This window comes from Grammomys surdaster, unplaced genomic scaffold, assembly GCF_004785775.1.
Source record: "Grammomys surdaster isolate TR1022 unplaced genomic scaffold, NIH_TR_1.0 214, whole genome shotgun sequence".
Classification (NCBI taxonomy): domain Eukaryota; kingdom Metazoa; phylum Chordata; class Mammalia; order Rodentia; family Muridae; genus Grammomys; species Grammomys surdaster.
In genome coordinates, this window is record NW_021604659.1 from 868,640 (window position 1) to 884,948 (window position 16,309).

The 16,309-nt window shown below is 43.7% G+C and overlaps 1 protein-coding gene across 1 annotated transcript; it reads right to left on the minus strand.

Moving 5' to 3' along the window:
- Positions 1-10,763: 10,763 nt before the first annotated feature.
- Positions 10,764-14,946, minus strand: Nps (neuropeptide S). Its single transcript, XM_028772511.1, has 3 exons — positions 14,925-14,946; positions 14,731-14,812; positions 10,764-11,511 (listed from the first exon to the last, which is right to left on the minus strand). Exons 1-3 carry the CDS (start codon positions 14,930-14,932, stop codon positions 11,332-11,334), a joined length of 270 nt encoding a protein of 89 aa, XP_028628344.1. The 5' UTR covers positions 14,933-14,946; the 3' UTR covers positions 10,764-11,331.
- Between the last annotated feature and the right edge of the window lie 1,363 nt (positions 14,947-16,309).

Genomic DNA, 16,309 nt, shown 5'->3' on the forward strand with positions numbered 1-16,309 from the left:
TGTTGGTTTGTTCTTGTGACCTGTCACCAAAGGAGTCTCAAGTTGTCCTCCCACCAAACCCAACAAATGCTAAGTGCTGTTCTGGACTAACTGTATGAGATCCCTGTGGTTCTTTCTCCAGGAGCAGAAACTAGTAGCTGTCATATCTTTTGGGGCATCGCTTGTTTCTCAAAGCTCATGTCAAGTGGTGTTTCACCTATAGTGAAGAAGGAAAAGAGCGAGTCTTCTGAATTAGACTCACAGAGAATATCTGTCTGAGACAGCACTGACCAGTGTCCCCTTTGATGAGCAGTCAAGCTTCTAGGGAACTTCCTCCTTGAGCCTCTTATAGTCTCCTTATAGAGCATGGTGACATAGACATGCCATGTGTCTTCCTTTGTTGGTTAACCAGCCTTTGTAGCTCACATACTATTTCTATATGTCTCCTACTCAAGGTAGCTATACAGAGACTGGATGTACATTTTTGTCCTCTTCCATTTCCTCCTCTTTTGTCTTAGAGGCAGTGACACATAGTAAGAGAGGCACTCAACAGATTCTCATCCACTAATCAAAGCCTGCATATCTTTCTTCATCAAGGGTCTGGTCAGTGTGTATTAAGCTAGTATTCATGGTGCTCATGTGAGTGGAAGATGAAGTCTAACTTCATGATCACATGCAGAGAGGTTTTGTATTAACGGCTTCTGCTGCTTTTGTCCCCAAGCCTGTTACATGACAGCTAAGACAGACAACCAAGACAAAGCCTGTCTTAGTTACGGTTTCCATTGCTGAAAAAGAACCCAATCACCAAGGCAACTCTTATAAGAGACAACATTTAATTGGGGCTAGCTTAAATGCTCAGAAGTTCAGTCCATTACCATCATGGCAAGGAAGCATGGCAGCATGCAGACAGACATGGTGCTGGAGAAGGAGCTGAGAGTTCTGTCATCTTGATTGGAAGGCAGACAGAAGGAAACTGGCTCCCACTTGTCTAGGAGAAGGGTCTGAAAGCCCACCCACATGGTGACACACTTCCTCCAATAAAGCCAGACCTACTCCAACAAGATCACACCTCCTAATCCTGTCACTCCCTGGGCCAAGAATATTCAAACCACCACAAAGCCAATTCGCAGTTTCAGAGGCAGAAGCTGCAGCCTCTCAAGACTTAGGACTAGGTGTTTCCTATTTGCACAAAGTGCTGTGTGAAAAAGAAATGGGGTTGATAACGGTGTGCTATGTGCTGAGCTTTCTGTGTATAAACTTCTGCAAACTCGAGGGCCATCCTAAAATCAAATAAGGGGAAAGAAGCCTGCATGCATAACTCAAGCGAGAGAGTGTAGATGGAAATAAACAGATGTCCCGCATAATCCTTCCACACTGAGAATTCTAGAATACTTGTGATTTTTAAAATATAGACAGTTTAAGCTTACAACTGCCTTTTATTCATTTGGCAGCAAACTAGTTTACTATAGAGAAGAGTAAGAAAGGAGAATGGAGTGGATACTATTTTAAATGTATTTTTGAGATTTTAGCATATTTTCCCACCATCTGTGTGAGCTCATTTCACCAGGTAGAAAGATGTTCTTTCATCTCATTAAGCCAAAATATATTCTGAAGGTACTAAAGCTTGTGGTAGTATGTATCAGGAGTATTTTCTTTGCAACTATACACAAGTGGAGTCAAAGAGGCCTTATACAGACATGTATAATCTACTACAATATGCATTATACAGTGTGTTATACATATTTTTTGTAACATGTATGTTCTAGAGAATTGCATATGGTTGTACATTATATATTATACCTGACCATAACAAGGGCTATTAATTGGCAACACTGTAACAAAAGAAACATCAGATTCAGGTGTTCAGAGAAACTTAAGTACTAAGAAGCCTTTAGCTGTCCAGGGTTGATACAGTAATGAATTCCACTTGGGCCAAGAAGTATTAGGGTCCCATGAAAAGCTGAAAGAGAAAACAGCCTGGAGGCTGTACTCAGCAAATAAAGCCAACTTTAAGTCAGGCGGGATTACAGATAACACTGAACTGTACCCACCTGACCCTCTGCTGAGTTCATTGTGCAGTGTTTTTGGAGTAGCCCACTCAGCCCAGATCATACAAAGTTCAGTGTTCCCATAAAGATCCTCTCTCTTACTCTGTTTTTTCATGGCTCATGTGTGGAATGCTGGTAGCTTGTCTCTATATCACAGGTAGAAACAGACAAGGTCACAGACTGTGACTATCAAGACATTAGATTGTGTGTGGCCACAGGATGATCAGTAGAGAGCCGAGTTAGTTTGGAGCACTCTGACAATGTCAGTGTTGGCCGTACTACTGCTGTGTTGAGAACGATCCTGAAATTTCTACATACATTGTTGAATGTCACTTTCAGGTCGTGGACTGAGTATTTTATGTGCATCAACTCATTTAGTCTGTAAACCCTGCAGAATAGTCATCACTATTCATAGTTATTGTTTGAGCTGGGGAGATTGCTCAGTGGTTAAAGCATTTGTCAGCCAGGCAGCAGTCATAAGAACTAGAGGTCAGATTCCCAGAATCTGCTTAGATGTTGGGTGGGTGTGGTGGCTCTCATATACTTCTAGCAATTTCCAAAGGAAACAAAGGGTCCCCAGAGCAGGCCAGGAAGAGCTCTAGGTTCAACTGAAAAGACCCTGCCTCAATGAATAAGGTGGAGTAATCAAGGAAGATCTCTAATCTTAGCCTCTGACCTTCACATGCATACACACACACACACACACACACACACCACATACACTCACCACACACCACATACACAGACATAGGAAAAAATAAGTTGTTCGTTTTATGTTTTGCAAAATAAAAAATTCAGCTTAGAGAGGGGACCTCTTCAAAACTACCAAGTGGAAAATGATGAGCTGCCATTTCTGTTGGGCTCATAGCACCAGAACCCACAAACTGTCACTAGACTGAATCTAGATGAAATTCAACATGTTACAAATTGATCTGATGCTCCCCAAAGAACTATCTATCTACCTGCACTTGTGACATCCTGTGTTTTAAAGAGGAGATGCCAATCATGGCTCCTCTCACTTGGTACACGATGCATCTTCTGAAATAAAAACCTTAAATGAGCAGAAGGTGGTGCATTTAATGTCCCAAATATTACTGAAGAAAGAGAGAGAGAGAGAGAGAGAGAGAGAGAGAGAGAGAGAGAGAGAAACAGAGAGAGAAGCAGAGAGAGAAACAGAGAGAGAAATAGAGAGAAACAGAGAGAGAAACAGAGAGAGAAACAGAGACAGAGAGACAGAGACAGAGAGACAGAGACAGAGGCAGAGAGAAAAGATTTTAAGAATTATTAATGAGAGGATAAGAGCCATGGGACGCTGGCCTTTTGTCAGATCCATATAGAGTTTGAAATTTCTGGGATCTTGGACACATTTTCCATAGCAAGTTCATACATAATTCTCTTGAAATACAGTGTGATAACATTATCCACAAATCAGAAAATGAGACCATGCTTATCTTGAGAGCCCATTGGATACTAATTAATAATTAGTTGTATGTCCTGGCTTATTTCTGTGGAGCTCGGTTAAATTACAAACAGCTTTCTACCTGCACCATGGAATTACAAAGATTAGTTTTGATATGAGAAAGCTCTTTGCTATCCTTATTCAAATGGGAGTGATTTTTTTTTATTATAACCACAAAGTAAAACAAGTTGAAGACTCTCATTCAATACCTGCCACCTGCTTCCTATCTCCTGGGGATGGTGCCTTCTTCCTGCTCTCTGGCAGGGATATTAAAGCAAAGACACACGGCCTTGATTACTCAACCCTGCTCCAGACCACTGGCAGGCGGGTACTCTGTGCACACAGGAGATGGAGTGTGTCTGGAGGCTTTTCACTGCCATTCTTGCCCTGGGAATATATTAGTACTCCCTCCACATCCAGAAAAGGATGACGTCTCCCATCTATGAAGAGGGCGGCAGCTTCACCGTAATTTTGCCCATTGAAGGCTTTGTGTAATGCTTCTAGTGAAACAACACCCTGAGGCAGGTCTCTGAGCAAAGAAAAACACTACGGTTGAGACAGTACAGAACATGAAAGGAGAGACCAGGCTATGGGAGGAAGGGTCGGTGGGAAACTTTAGTAGAAATGAAGAAGTGTAAGGCTCACTCAAAGGGCTATCTCCCTGCATCCCTGTTTTGCTTCTTATTGTCTAAACATTCCCTGATCTGTCATGGAAAAATTGATGCCCGTATCTTCACAACTCTAACATATTGGGAAAAAGAATCCTTCTTTCTGACAGGTTCAGAAAAAGCTTAAGCTTCACATCTTCATCCTTGCACCCATGCCTATGAGGAAGACTTAGTAGGCTGACAAGTCACAGTAAGGTGACAGAAATGCGAAGAACCGGATTCTCCAACATGTCTTCATTGTTCAACACTAGAGGATTTCTCTGAAGCTTTTCTTAGTCTGTGCCACCCTGACTGTCCACATTGCCCAAACAGACACCTCTTACCCCTCCCAAGCAAACCAGCAGGAGCTATTCACTGAACTTTCCTTGGCAAAGGCATCAACGTCATGTCTTGCTTGACAGAGACTCAAAGGCAGGCAGGGGAGTGAGGCTGCGTTGGGGAGTACGGGGAGCTTTGGGAGCACTCTCTGTGGAGAGCATCGGTGTGGAGGAGCCAGGGGTGGACTAGCTTGGGGTAATTGGGATGGTGTTTAGCTTTCCCTGAGTTGGAAGTGGGGCAATGCTATCAGTTATTGACCATGTCCTTGTTTTGAGCCAATAGCCACAATGATTGGCTTTCCTTGTACTGGCTGATTTGGTGATGAAGGTCTGTGTGGTAGGTACAGCCTGTCACCTAATTCTACATTTGGCCTCCCAGTGAGCCCCAATTAATCTATGATTTATAGAGAACGTAGAGTTTTTCCCTTTGGGACTCAGCCATGCTGGCAACATATTAGGTTAGAACTCTCCTTGGGGCAATTTATTTGGGGACATATTTGCTTTGCATGTCTATTATCAGCAACCACTATCTGCCTCCAGTTCCCCACCAATGTCATTTATAGTTGTGTGAAACACCCATTTCTTTTAGTCATCACCGATCCAGGCTGTCACTGATGCCCCAGTGTGTAATGTCTCTTATTTTATTTTTTCCTTCCTGTGATCTTATTGCGATGTCATTTTGGCTTGTATTTTTACAGGAAACCGAGGCTGGGAAGATCTGGGAACATGCTTATGGTCTGCTGAATGAATGCTGTTTGAGCTTGGGTGTGCCTGACTGCAAACTCAATGCTCATAAACTGAAAAATTGTGAGGTTCATGTGACACACGTGCTATCTGTCGTAGCACACCCCATGGGAGTCTGGGACAGAACTCTTGCACCAGCTTGAGTTGCACATCTCACTCCAAGCCTATAAAAGAGCCATAACCCATAATTCTTTCATATACCTGGAGGGTTTCCATCATGGTGGCAGGAAGCAAGACTCCAGCTAATGTCATTTCTTGGCAGTGACCATAAGTCACTCTGATAATTACCGAACTGCCTGCCCAAGGATGTGCAAAGTTGTACTACGGACAGGAACACAGAGCTCCCAGCTCCCTATAATCTGGCCTCTCTAGAAGCTTGTGGCTGTGCTGGTGCATAGAACACTGCTCTGTAACTTCTGATTTTTGAGTTCAGGCTGAGCCCAGTCATTTTCCACTTGCTCTTGTGGTCCCTCCTCAGGGGATACATTTCATCCTGGGTAATGCATCCTGGATCTCCTTGCACATTTTCATCTTCCACGATTCTCCCAAATCTTTTATGTTCTTTTTCTGTTCTTTACTCTGTCTTTACTGTCTCCTATCAGAAGCTAGCTTTTCCTCACAGCCCATGCTAGCAAAATGATGTTGAACCCTGCAGGAATACTGCCATCTTCCCAAAGTCCAAGAGAGTCAGTAGAGCAGAGGACTTGGGAATGGGAGGAGGGGGCATAGAGGAGGGAAGAAGTCAGGAACTCTTCTGTCATGTCAAGTATCCCCAGCATCTTGGATATTGTCCACTGTCCTTACTCAGTAACTGATAAGAAACTCACATTCCAGCTGAGCTGTTTCTGCCATCTGTAGTGACATACACCTTTAATAACAACATCAGGAGCTTGAGACAATTGAATCTCTGTGAGTTTGAGGCCAGCTTGGTCTACACAGCAAGTTCCAAGTCAGTCACCCAGGGCTCTACAGTGAGACCCTGTCTAAAAACAAACAAAACCTCCCACCAGCTTGGCTACTCTGAGGACATAAGAGGGAAGCAGGCATGAAGAGAAGGGAGTCTGTATCACTGGGTGCCCTTCCTGCAGTGAATAACTGCAGTTGTTAAAATTGATTACAGGGCTATTTTACGTCTCACATGTATAAAGTCACCAAGACCAAAAGACAGAGATCTGCTGGAAACTTGCCAGTTCTCTGTACCACTCAGGAAAACCAAGATTCTTACAAAACCCTATAGAGACCCACTTACCTGTCTCTGTGAATCTTCTGTGCTCTGATCTCTCCGGGAGGCACCCTCTCTAGCAACTGCATCAAGATTGCTCTCTTGCTCCTACCCCACAATCCTCCATTTGTCAGCCCCACCGCTCCTTTTTGCCATCAGATAAGGTGCTCCTTACAGCTATACAATTGAAAGTAACCAAATACTTAGATGCTACCTGTATATATGTATTACCGCATGATTGCATTATATATATTTACATATATGTACATGTTAAGTAACACCTACTAGTCTTTTACATTAGCTTCCCTACCAATAAGGCTAGGTACATAAGAACTACCAATTTACCAGCAAGATTCTTGGTCGGAATGATCCAAGAGTTTTGATTAATTTTTTACACCTCTGGATTCCCAGTGTCTGGGTCACTGTATCTATGTTTAGTACAAGCTCAGCAAATATTTTTGAGCAAATGAATTGATCAGTGAAAGAGAAACAGCCTGGTAAGCTAAGTGATGCCACATGTGCCTTGTACTGGGGAATCTCAGAGTTAGAATTCTAGAAGCTAAGTGATGTGGTTAGACCAAGAAAGTGTGGCTATAGGCTTTGAGGGCAGCTTATGGGGCCAAGAGTTCTTGGCTCTCCTGCCTCCCTTGATAACTTTGTGTCTAACTCCTCCACATATATCAGCATCCTCTCTCACCAGACACATGTGGCTCCTGCTGGTTTTACTAAAACCATTAAAATTCAATCCATTAAAATTCTCTAGTACAACATGAAACTCAATCCTGTTCGGGTGAGTCAGAGGAGGCTAAACAACAAGTTACTCATTTTGTGGGCTGTTTATGTTCTAAAGGGCTTCCAGAGCCTCCAGCTAGCCAAGCAAAATGCTGGCCTCCACCAATGCCCTTGGTGAGGAAGGTCACTGGTACCTTCTCATCTCCATCCCTTCACGCCAGACTAATCCCTGGTGCATGCAGCTTCCAGAGTAAGGATCAATGACCAAAAACAGCTAATGATATTAGGCTCACACCCCGAAAGGTTTAAGTGACTTTCTCAGCCACCTCTCTGGTAACTCAGAACATTATTTTGTCCAAAATACATTATTACAGAAGTCTGGGAAAGAAGTGGCTACATTTTCTTCCGAAAGACAACTTTCCTGTCTGCCTACGTGCAATCCCCTTTGATCCTTCAGTGGTGAACACTTTTTCAGTTTGCCCCTTCCCTAAGGCTTAAAGATTTTACATTGAGAAATGGGAAGGGAAATTTTCCAATTATGTATTTGGTGTTTTCTTATTCCAATGAATCCATATAAATGCAAATAATAGTGAACTGGGAAGACTGCTCTCAAGCTTAGCCTTTCCTTTCGCACTTACAAGGAGCCGCATCCACGGTGATGCAGCAATCTGCTTCCTACCATAAAGCTGTAAAGACCAGCCATGAGGTTATACCGTTAGCTTTCCCATCATTAACTCTGGGAAGACACGAAGCACCCTGTTCCCTGACACACTCCAGCCAGGCTTTCCACATCTTACTGGAAGCGTTTCCCATGGTGACCATCAGGCCTCCATGTGCTGTGGAGCCTATGACCATCACCCAGTGCAGATCCCTGGCTAGGTCCAGATGTTCTGAGAGTAGAGCTGACACCGACCAAGGGCTTAGATTTCTAAAGCTGTCCACTCAGACTCAGTGGCAGACAACAAAGGGCAAAAGGTGATCAGTCCTGGATATACCGAGATCTCTTCCTGCCATCTGTATCCACTGACATGAAATCAGGGAGCAGCAATGGTCTCCCCCCTCAAAAAAAAAGGTTGCATCCACTTTGAAGTTGTTGTTTATTGTTTCAGATTTTTAAAAAAATCTCAATGGTTTTAGCACATTCAGATTCCCAGGAGCCCAATAAAAATGGCAAATAGGGGAGATGGTGCCAAGGACACACTAAGTACTCACATGCCCCAGGGTAATGTCTCCTTTCAACACCTGCAGGGAAGCTTCTTCCTTTATTCCAGGTATCCTGAGAACAGAAATGATGGCTAAAGGGCTGAAGAGCCAGCCATGGCTGGTGTCACCTTCACATAGCTGCTGGCTGGAGGAAGGTCGGGGGAGACCATGAACACCATTTCTGCGGTGTCTAAGTGAGCTCCAGGATCATGGACAGTGAGGGGACAGCTAGTTGACCAATCTTGTGTTTGTTAGCTCTGTGTTTTCTCTCACCATCAGCCTATGCACTGCCCATTCTTGTCCTGGGGATAATCATAGGTCATGACTACAGCAAGACCCAAAGATATGCCTTTGATACTAGATAGCCCTCACTTCAACTGCCTGTGTGTGTGTGTCTGTCTGTGTGTGTGTGTGTGCATGTGTATGTATGTGTGTGATATATATGTAGCAGGTGTGGTGTATGGTGTATATGTGGGTGTGTTGGTTTGAATAAAAATGGCCCCCGAAGGTCCATAAGGAGTGGTACTATTAGAGGTATGACCTTGGAGTAGGTGTGGCTTTGTTGGAAGAGGTATGTTACTAAGGGGTAAGCTCAAGTCAGAAGAAACAAAAGCCAAATCTCTTCCTGCTGCCTGTGGATCAAGATGTAGAACTCTCAGCTCTTCATCCAGCACTCTGTCTGCCTGCATGCTGCGATGCTTCCATGATGATAATGGGCTAAACCTCTGAAACTGTAATCCAGCCCCAGTTAAATGTTTTTCTATATAAGACTTGCTGTGGTCATGGTGTCTCATCACAGCAATAAAAAACACTAATTAAGACAGTGGGTATGTGTGTGATATGTGTGTCTCTATGTATATGGTATGTGTGAGATGTGCATATGTATGTGATATGTGTGTAGGGTGTGCTTGTATGTGGGGTCAGTACGTATGCATATGTTGCTTGTGTGTATGTGTGACATATATATATATATATATATATATATATGCACATGTGTGTGTGTGTGTGTGTGTGTGTGTGTGTGTGTATAAGGTCTGTCAGCCTATATGAGAGTGTATCTATGTGCATATTTGGGGAGACAGAAATAAGGAGAGGGAGATGACCTTAGACAGTGTGTAGATTTTCTATGAATGTTTCAGAATCTGGGCTAGAATGATGATAACCTACTGTTCTTGTAGACAATCTGATGTTGGTTCCCAGAACCCACATCAGTTCACAAAGGTCTATAATTCCAGCTTCAAGAGATCTGATGTTCTCTCTGGCCTCTGCAGCCATCCTCAGTCATGTGTGTATACCCACAGACAAGACAGACGCTTATACATGAATAAAAATAAATCTAAAAAAATGAATGTTTCAAGTTATCAGAGGTACCATCTGTCCCTTGAATAATGTGTGATATGTGATAAACAAAACCACAGTCCAGAAGGTGAAGATGACCTTTTCCATCCAAGGAACCAGGGAGAGCATACCCAGTGTCAGTAGTATGTATGATGCTGTCTCCTCCCTGAGTCTGCCTTGGTGCAGCCATTAGACAAAAGACCCTGCACACCTGGCTTTATGGAACTGACCAACAATGGATGCCTGCCTCCAAACGGTACACAAAGGTGAAGGCCCAGGTGTTAAGCACTGGAATGGGGAGGTCACTGAGTGATGCAAAGCTGTGGGAGGTGCAGATTGGTACCATGGGAGGCCACAGTCATCACACCATCGGGTCCATCAGAAGGACATGACTGCTGAGAGACAGGAGACAGTTGGCCTCAGTGCACACAGCAGCACAGGAGACCTTCCATGCTTGGATGTCTCCTCTGGGCTTCCTGAAAGTGTCTCCTTGATGTTCTTAGAACCTTAAAGCCCCTTTAGCAGGTGCACACATTGCTACGTTACTTCAGTCTGAACTACCCCCTGTGTATTTGAACAGCAAGAGTAAAGTGAACACGCACAAGCCAGGAAGCCCTTTGCTTTTACAATAGGTAAGGGAAAGCACTAGAAGGCCTTGCAAAGCCAGGTGTTTTCAGGTGAATTCTTAGAACCTTCTTCAATCTGACATGTCTGGAGTCTGCTTACCATGACCTCCAAATCCTGAAGACTTTTCTATTGGAATCTGGTGACCAAGGATAGTGCCCTTTGACTGCTGTCACCACCACCACCACCATCACCTGAGTCCTACACTGTCCATTTTTTTCTAAAGTACCGATGTCAAGAGTGTCAATGTAAGGGTGCTGGGCCTGACTGGCAGGGATAGGGAGACTTATCCATCATCCAGGTGTGGAGGGAATGTAACCCCTACCATACAAGCACCAGCCAGACACCTGGTATCACCATTGCGACTGGCAGCGTTTCATGGTTTAAGATTTAAAAGTCAAGACAAAACAAAATTTCCAAGGCAAAACAATCAGCCATATTTGTGTCTATTTGGAATCGGAAAAAGGAGAGGGAGAAACAGACCCAGAGGGCGCTGGCGAGCCCTTGCTGCAGGTACCAACTAACTGACCGATAGATCCAGCTGCATTGTTCATCTTCTGCTGGAACTTCATGAGACTCTTTCACAAACAGAAACAGCACGGCTGAGTCATTTGAGGAAATCACATTTTAAAGGAGAAATAGCATATACCTGCCACTGCACTTGGAGGTATACAGCACAGGGAGACGGCAGGAGAAGAATCACAGTAAAAACGCCCCCGCATTGTGGCCGATTCACGATCAAAGCCAGCGGATACCTCCGTATTCCGGGAAGTTTCTAGCTAAGCACAGAAATCGTTTTTTCACTCACAGGCAGAAGTTTGAGACAGGTTTGCATTTTTCCCCAAAACTTAATTTACTCTGAGCCAGTTAGGAGAAGGGGGATATCTGAGGATGAGGAGGGAAGCCACATCTCATGGTAAGATACAACTATTTTTTACCACATCAGTCACACTCTACATAGCTTGAGATTAATTCCCAGAGTCCTTTGCACACTTATTCATTGCTTTGCTCTTCGAAATGAAGTTTTTTTCACCCCTGAGCCGACTCCGTTGCGAAAGGACCGTTTCATCGACGTCTTCTCCAAAATTGGCTTTAGAAAAGCTAGCCCGTCACTCCCCTCCAGCCTGGCTGGGCAGCTGCTCAGCAAGATGAGAAAGTAATCAGGTTTCCCAGGCACCTGGTGATTTTGATGAGGAAAGAGGGAGAGGATACAGCTTCTGGGTTAAAAGTTTATTTCGACAGCAATGATTTTCAAAAATCTTACAGCTATAAAGTCTCTCTGACTCATTCTTAATGGGAAGAAACATCACTGAAACACAACATCTACTTAACGTAGGGTTACCACTGGCTTCTCCACTTTCTGTTCCATCGATCAGCATTTGCATTGTGTATTCTGCACAGTGATCCTGTAGTGGTTATTTTACAAGGAATATCTGAAGGCTCTGATTAGTTCTGGGGATATTGTTGAAAATTCACCTAGAGGTTAGGGATGTGATTCAGTTGGTAGGATACCAGCTAGCATACCTAGAGCCCTTAGTACACCTAGCATACCCCCAGCAACACATGAACTGGATAGGGTGGCACATACTAAAGATCTCAGCACTTGGAAGGTGGAGGCAGGAGAATAAGAAATGTAAGGTCATCTTTGGCAATATAGTGAGCTTTAGGCCAGACTTGGCTGCATGACACTGTGTCTCAAAAGTTTTTGTTGCCCTAAGCATGCATGGATATGCCATAAGGAAACCTGCTGTTTCATAGGCTAGTTTAAAAACTAAATTCACTCAAAGAAATTCACCCAGGCAGAACCCACCCAGGGTGACCCAACTCTGAAGCTCAGTCAGAGGCACTGAGCTTCCTTCTCTGACTGCTCACCAAGGTTTCCAGAAAGTGATGTCATTCATTGTGTGACCCTGACTCTGTCAGCTTTGGGCTCTGGTTCCAGTTCTCATCATTGCTCAAGGCCTGGAGAGCACATCACAGTGTTGGGGCGCTGAGTGGTGAAAGAAATGGATCCTGAGTCCCGGAACTCAAACCTGGCTAAAGGAACCTGCAGTTCAGTCCCTCACTGTGCAGATGAGGAAGCCAAGCACCAGAGCCAAGCCCGCACTATGATCACAGCTGGTAAGTCCTGGAGGCAGCCTTAATCCAGGGCTCTGGTGGGAGCTGCTGACACTTGCCAGGTTTCAAAAACTCTTGCACGGTTTCAAAAGAAGTCTCATAACTGGCATCATGCCAACCAAATCCTGTCCTTGACAAAGCAGAGAACTTGGTAAATAAAGCCTTCTCTGAGTGATGCACTCTCCGTGCCTCCTGATATTTTATTTCATCCTGCAAAGGAAAGAGCTGTGTGAAGCTAGCACTACTGACTCCTAAGCTCTAGGTGAGGAGACCGCATGCTTGCAGAAGATGCTGTTCACCAAGCGACTAACTCCAAGCCCTGGTCTCTCAGCCCCAGTAAAACAAGAGCCTAAGCATTTTACTAAACACAAAGAGACATGAAGGTGAAGTAAGACTTACACCTCTTGCTGTTTGGTGTAGGAGAGAAGTTTGCCTTGACTCACTCTGTTTGGGGCTTGGGATAAAGCTTGTAAAGCATCAGATTCTCTGGCATTCTGCTCTGGCTGGGTGAATGACTGCTCTCCAGTTCTCAGAGCACCCAAGCAAACCTTCCCAACGGCCCTCTGTCTGTGTCTGTCTATTTATCTCCATCTCTGTCTCTCCATGTGTGGAGTGTGTGTGTTGTTTTCTGTTTGATTCGGGAATAATCAAACATGGTTTCATAAATATTGGTTATGGTAAAAAAATAAACAATCAGAAGGTCTGAGTTTAATTCCACTCTGTTTTCCCCTGTGTTAGCGTGATAGACAATTGCTGCCCATTTTAAATCTCTAGCCGGAGTGATCTATGCAGCATTGCAGAAGTGAAGCAACTGACTCTTTCCACAAACACTCAAGAAGCACCCCTATGAAACCAGAAAGGTGCCAGTTCCGGTTAGGAGACCCTTAAGTCATCCCTAAAGAGACCTTGGTGTACTTGGCTGATCTGGAGGCAGCTGCACCAACTCATCATGAGGATACACTGTGCACCTGCCCAGCTAATGGACTTCATGAATCTCGAAAGGAAATGATGAAATCTTCTGTGATTAGACAGCACCATCACTCACCCTGAGCAGTTGGATTGCCATGAACCCCATCCATGGCACTACCTGCCTGTGACCGGAACAGCATTCTCATGAGCAAAGCTAGAAATACGGACAACACAGCGAAAGGAGAGACAAGGCCTTGTGGCCCAGGAGGTCTCTACATACTTCAGAAGAAAGAATTCTTAATTTAAAAACAACGACAGACAAGTGCCTCTTGTTCGAAAGTGCGGCAAGCAAACCTTTAGGGACAAACAATAGAAAGCAATCAGGAAGACACTTGAGAGAATATGCCCATTTACGGATCGTGAGTCAGACACTTGATCAATGTCGCGTCTTAACGGACCAATGAGAAAATTAGTGTTGAGCACTGATAGGAGGGAAAGGCAGGGGAGAAGCTATTTTAAGTAAACAGGAAATAGAAAAATGACAGATTCAAAGATCAATGAGAAAGCTGAATATATAAATAACTAGAACACAGTGCTTGAAGGAGGTGCCACTTGGAATTCCTATGACCTCTCTTTATCCAAAAGCTAGTCCACAAATTGCAGTGAGCTCAGTAATTACATCATGACAGATTAAATTTTAGTGAAATAAAGTTAAAATTCACAAGTGTCAGCAATGGCCAAAGATAATTTTGTAAAGATCATGACATGAAAACAAGGACAGATGACAGAAGGAATATAAATGCCTCCAAAGAGAGACTATCATTTTTCTGAATGTCTTGAGCAGCTCTGGAAATACAGCTAGGACCTCTACCAATACTCTTGAATAAATACAGGAGTAAATATTTTAGGCAATGCTTCATTGGAATCTAACATGTAGCCTACATTCTTCATCTGGAAATAAAGGCCACCTTTTTGTAAAATTATGAAACTTTCTGCTTTTGAAAAATGACCACCGTGCAGTTCTTTGGTACAATTTGGATGTAAAATATCTACTATGATAAAGAGTGGGTATGTGAAATAAATAAATTATCTCAGGTCAAAATATGAACATTTTATATTGAAACATCCATTTCCTTGTGCAGGATACAACCCTTAAATAATTCACAAAAAATTAGTGTATTCCAGAATTACCTACTGTCACATTCAAATTTCTGTCTTACTAATCTCATGAGTCTATTTACAGTTACTTTTCTCTAAAGACAAAATAAATTACCTTTTCTGTTATATATTTCTTGAGATTTGTTTGAATTGGGCACTCCACCATCCTGATCATCTTTCTAACCATCAGAAACAGCAGTGAAGCCCTTACCTTGGACGAGAGGACCGGATAACACCAAAGCATGTGCACCACAGACAGCGACAGGGCCAAGATGAGGTTGAGTTTTAACGAACTGCAGAATAGAAAAGACAGAGTCTTGGGTGGAATCTCACACATGCAAATATAAGCTTTAAGAACATACAAAAATACAACATTTCCCTTGGTAGAAATGTGCAGTACTTTACCCAACCATTTTGGATTTTCTGAGATCTGTGCAAATGGGTGTTTATTGCCAAATTCCGCACTCTTGCTGTCTGAGTCTGCTTGGGTGGCTCTTTTATATCAGAAAAGTTCAGAAGTAAAAATGTCATTGAGATCTATCCTGTGTGACTGGTTGGCCTGACTGTGGCCTTTTGTTCTTGTTAAATAAGAAAAGGACAGTAACATGTGAGCTGTCACTGAGTTTCCAGGGGTTGACTTCACTCAAAGTTTGCCATTAAGGATGCCCTTCAAAGGCTTAGCCCTCTACACAGCTTCCCTGTGACATGGGTGGCCAGGGGCCTCAAAAGGAACTGAAAGTATTGTTATTATCGGGTAGTTTAAACACTTAGGAAGGATGACAGTACTTCTTTGAATGTCAGAGACCAACACAAGTGAAGTCAGTGAGGGACCCAAGGGTGATGATCACAGAAAGGATGCACATATAATCACTGCCCTTCAGGACTGCAACTGCCATAGCAAAACAAGTGGCAATCTGTTTTTACTGGTTCATGAGTCAAAGAATGGTCCTGTGTCTGTCCCTTTCTGAAGACACCCCCCAAGTCCTGTGTCCAGAGTTTGTGTGTCCCTATATTCATCATTTCCTTTTCAGAGGACAGAGCCTACCTAGCACTGGGTCATGATGTTAAGAAGGTTTGGGGTGTTAAGCAGGGACAGATGTTGCAGAGGTCTACAATGGAGGAAAACGTCAAAGGGGATGTTGCTGCTATTGCTGCTGCTTCTGAAGTAGTGCCAATGCTTTTCATTGCTATTGAGAAACTGTTTTGTGATGGCTCAGTTGCCAAAGTGCTTGCCATGTAAGTGTGTGGAACCAAGCTCAGATTCCTAGCAACCACATAAAAAGCAGGTACAGTGGCACACACTTGTGACTCCAGTGATGGTGGACTGGAGACAAGCAGAAGCCTGGAGCTCACTGGCCAGCCAATCTAGTCAATGGACAATGAGAGACAATGTCTCAAACATAAGGTAGAAAGTAACTGGGTTACATTAGCCTCTGTCTTACACACACACACACACACTGAAGAAGATTCTTGCCTCTTGAAGATCCTCACCTTTTGGAGGGCAAAGATACCCTGAGTCTGCAACATAGCTACTTGTCACAGCTACATTCACTCCTTTCTCTTGGGAAATGTCTCTCTGTGTGACTTTCAGGCAATTGTCAATCACACTGTCCCACTCTGACTACCACAAGGACAAGGAGGTGACCCAGATCTTGAGAGAACTCAGATCACAGCACTAGTGCCAAGCTGGAAGCCTTGGGCAGGTATTCCAAACACTTTTGTTGAGAGTTCTTTTGAGAATGTCATGTAGACACTGGGAGAAAAAGTGGGCACAAGGAATTGAGGGTAAA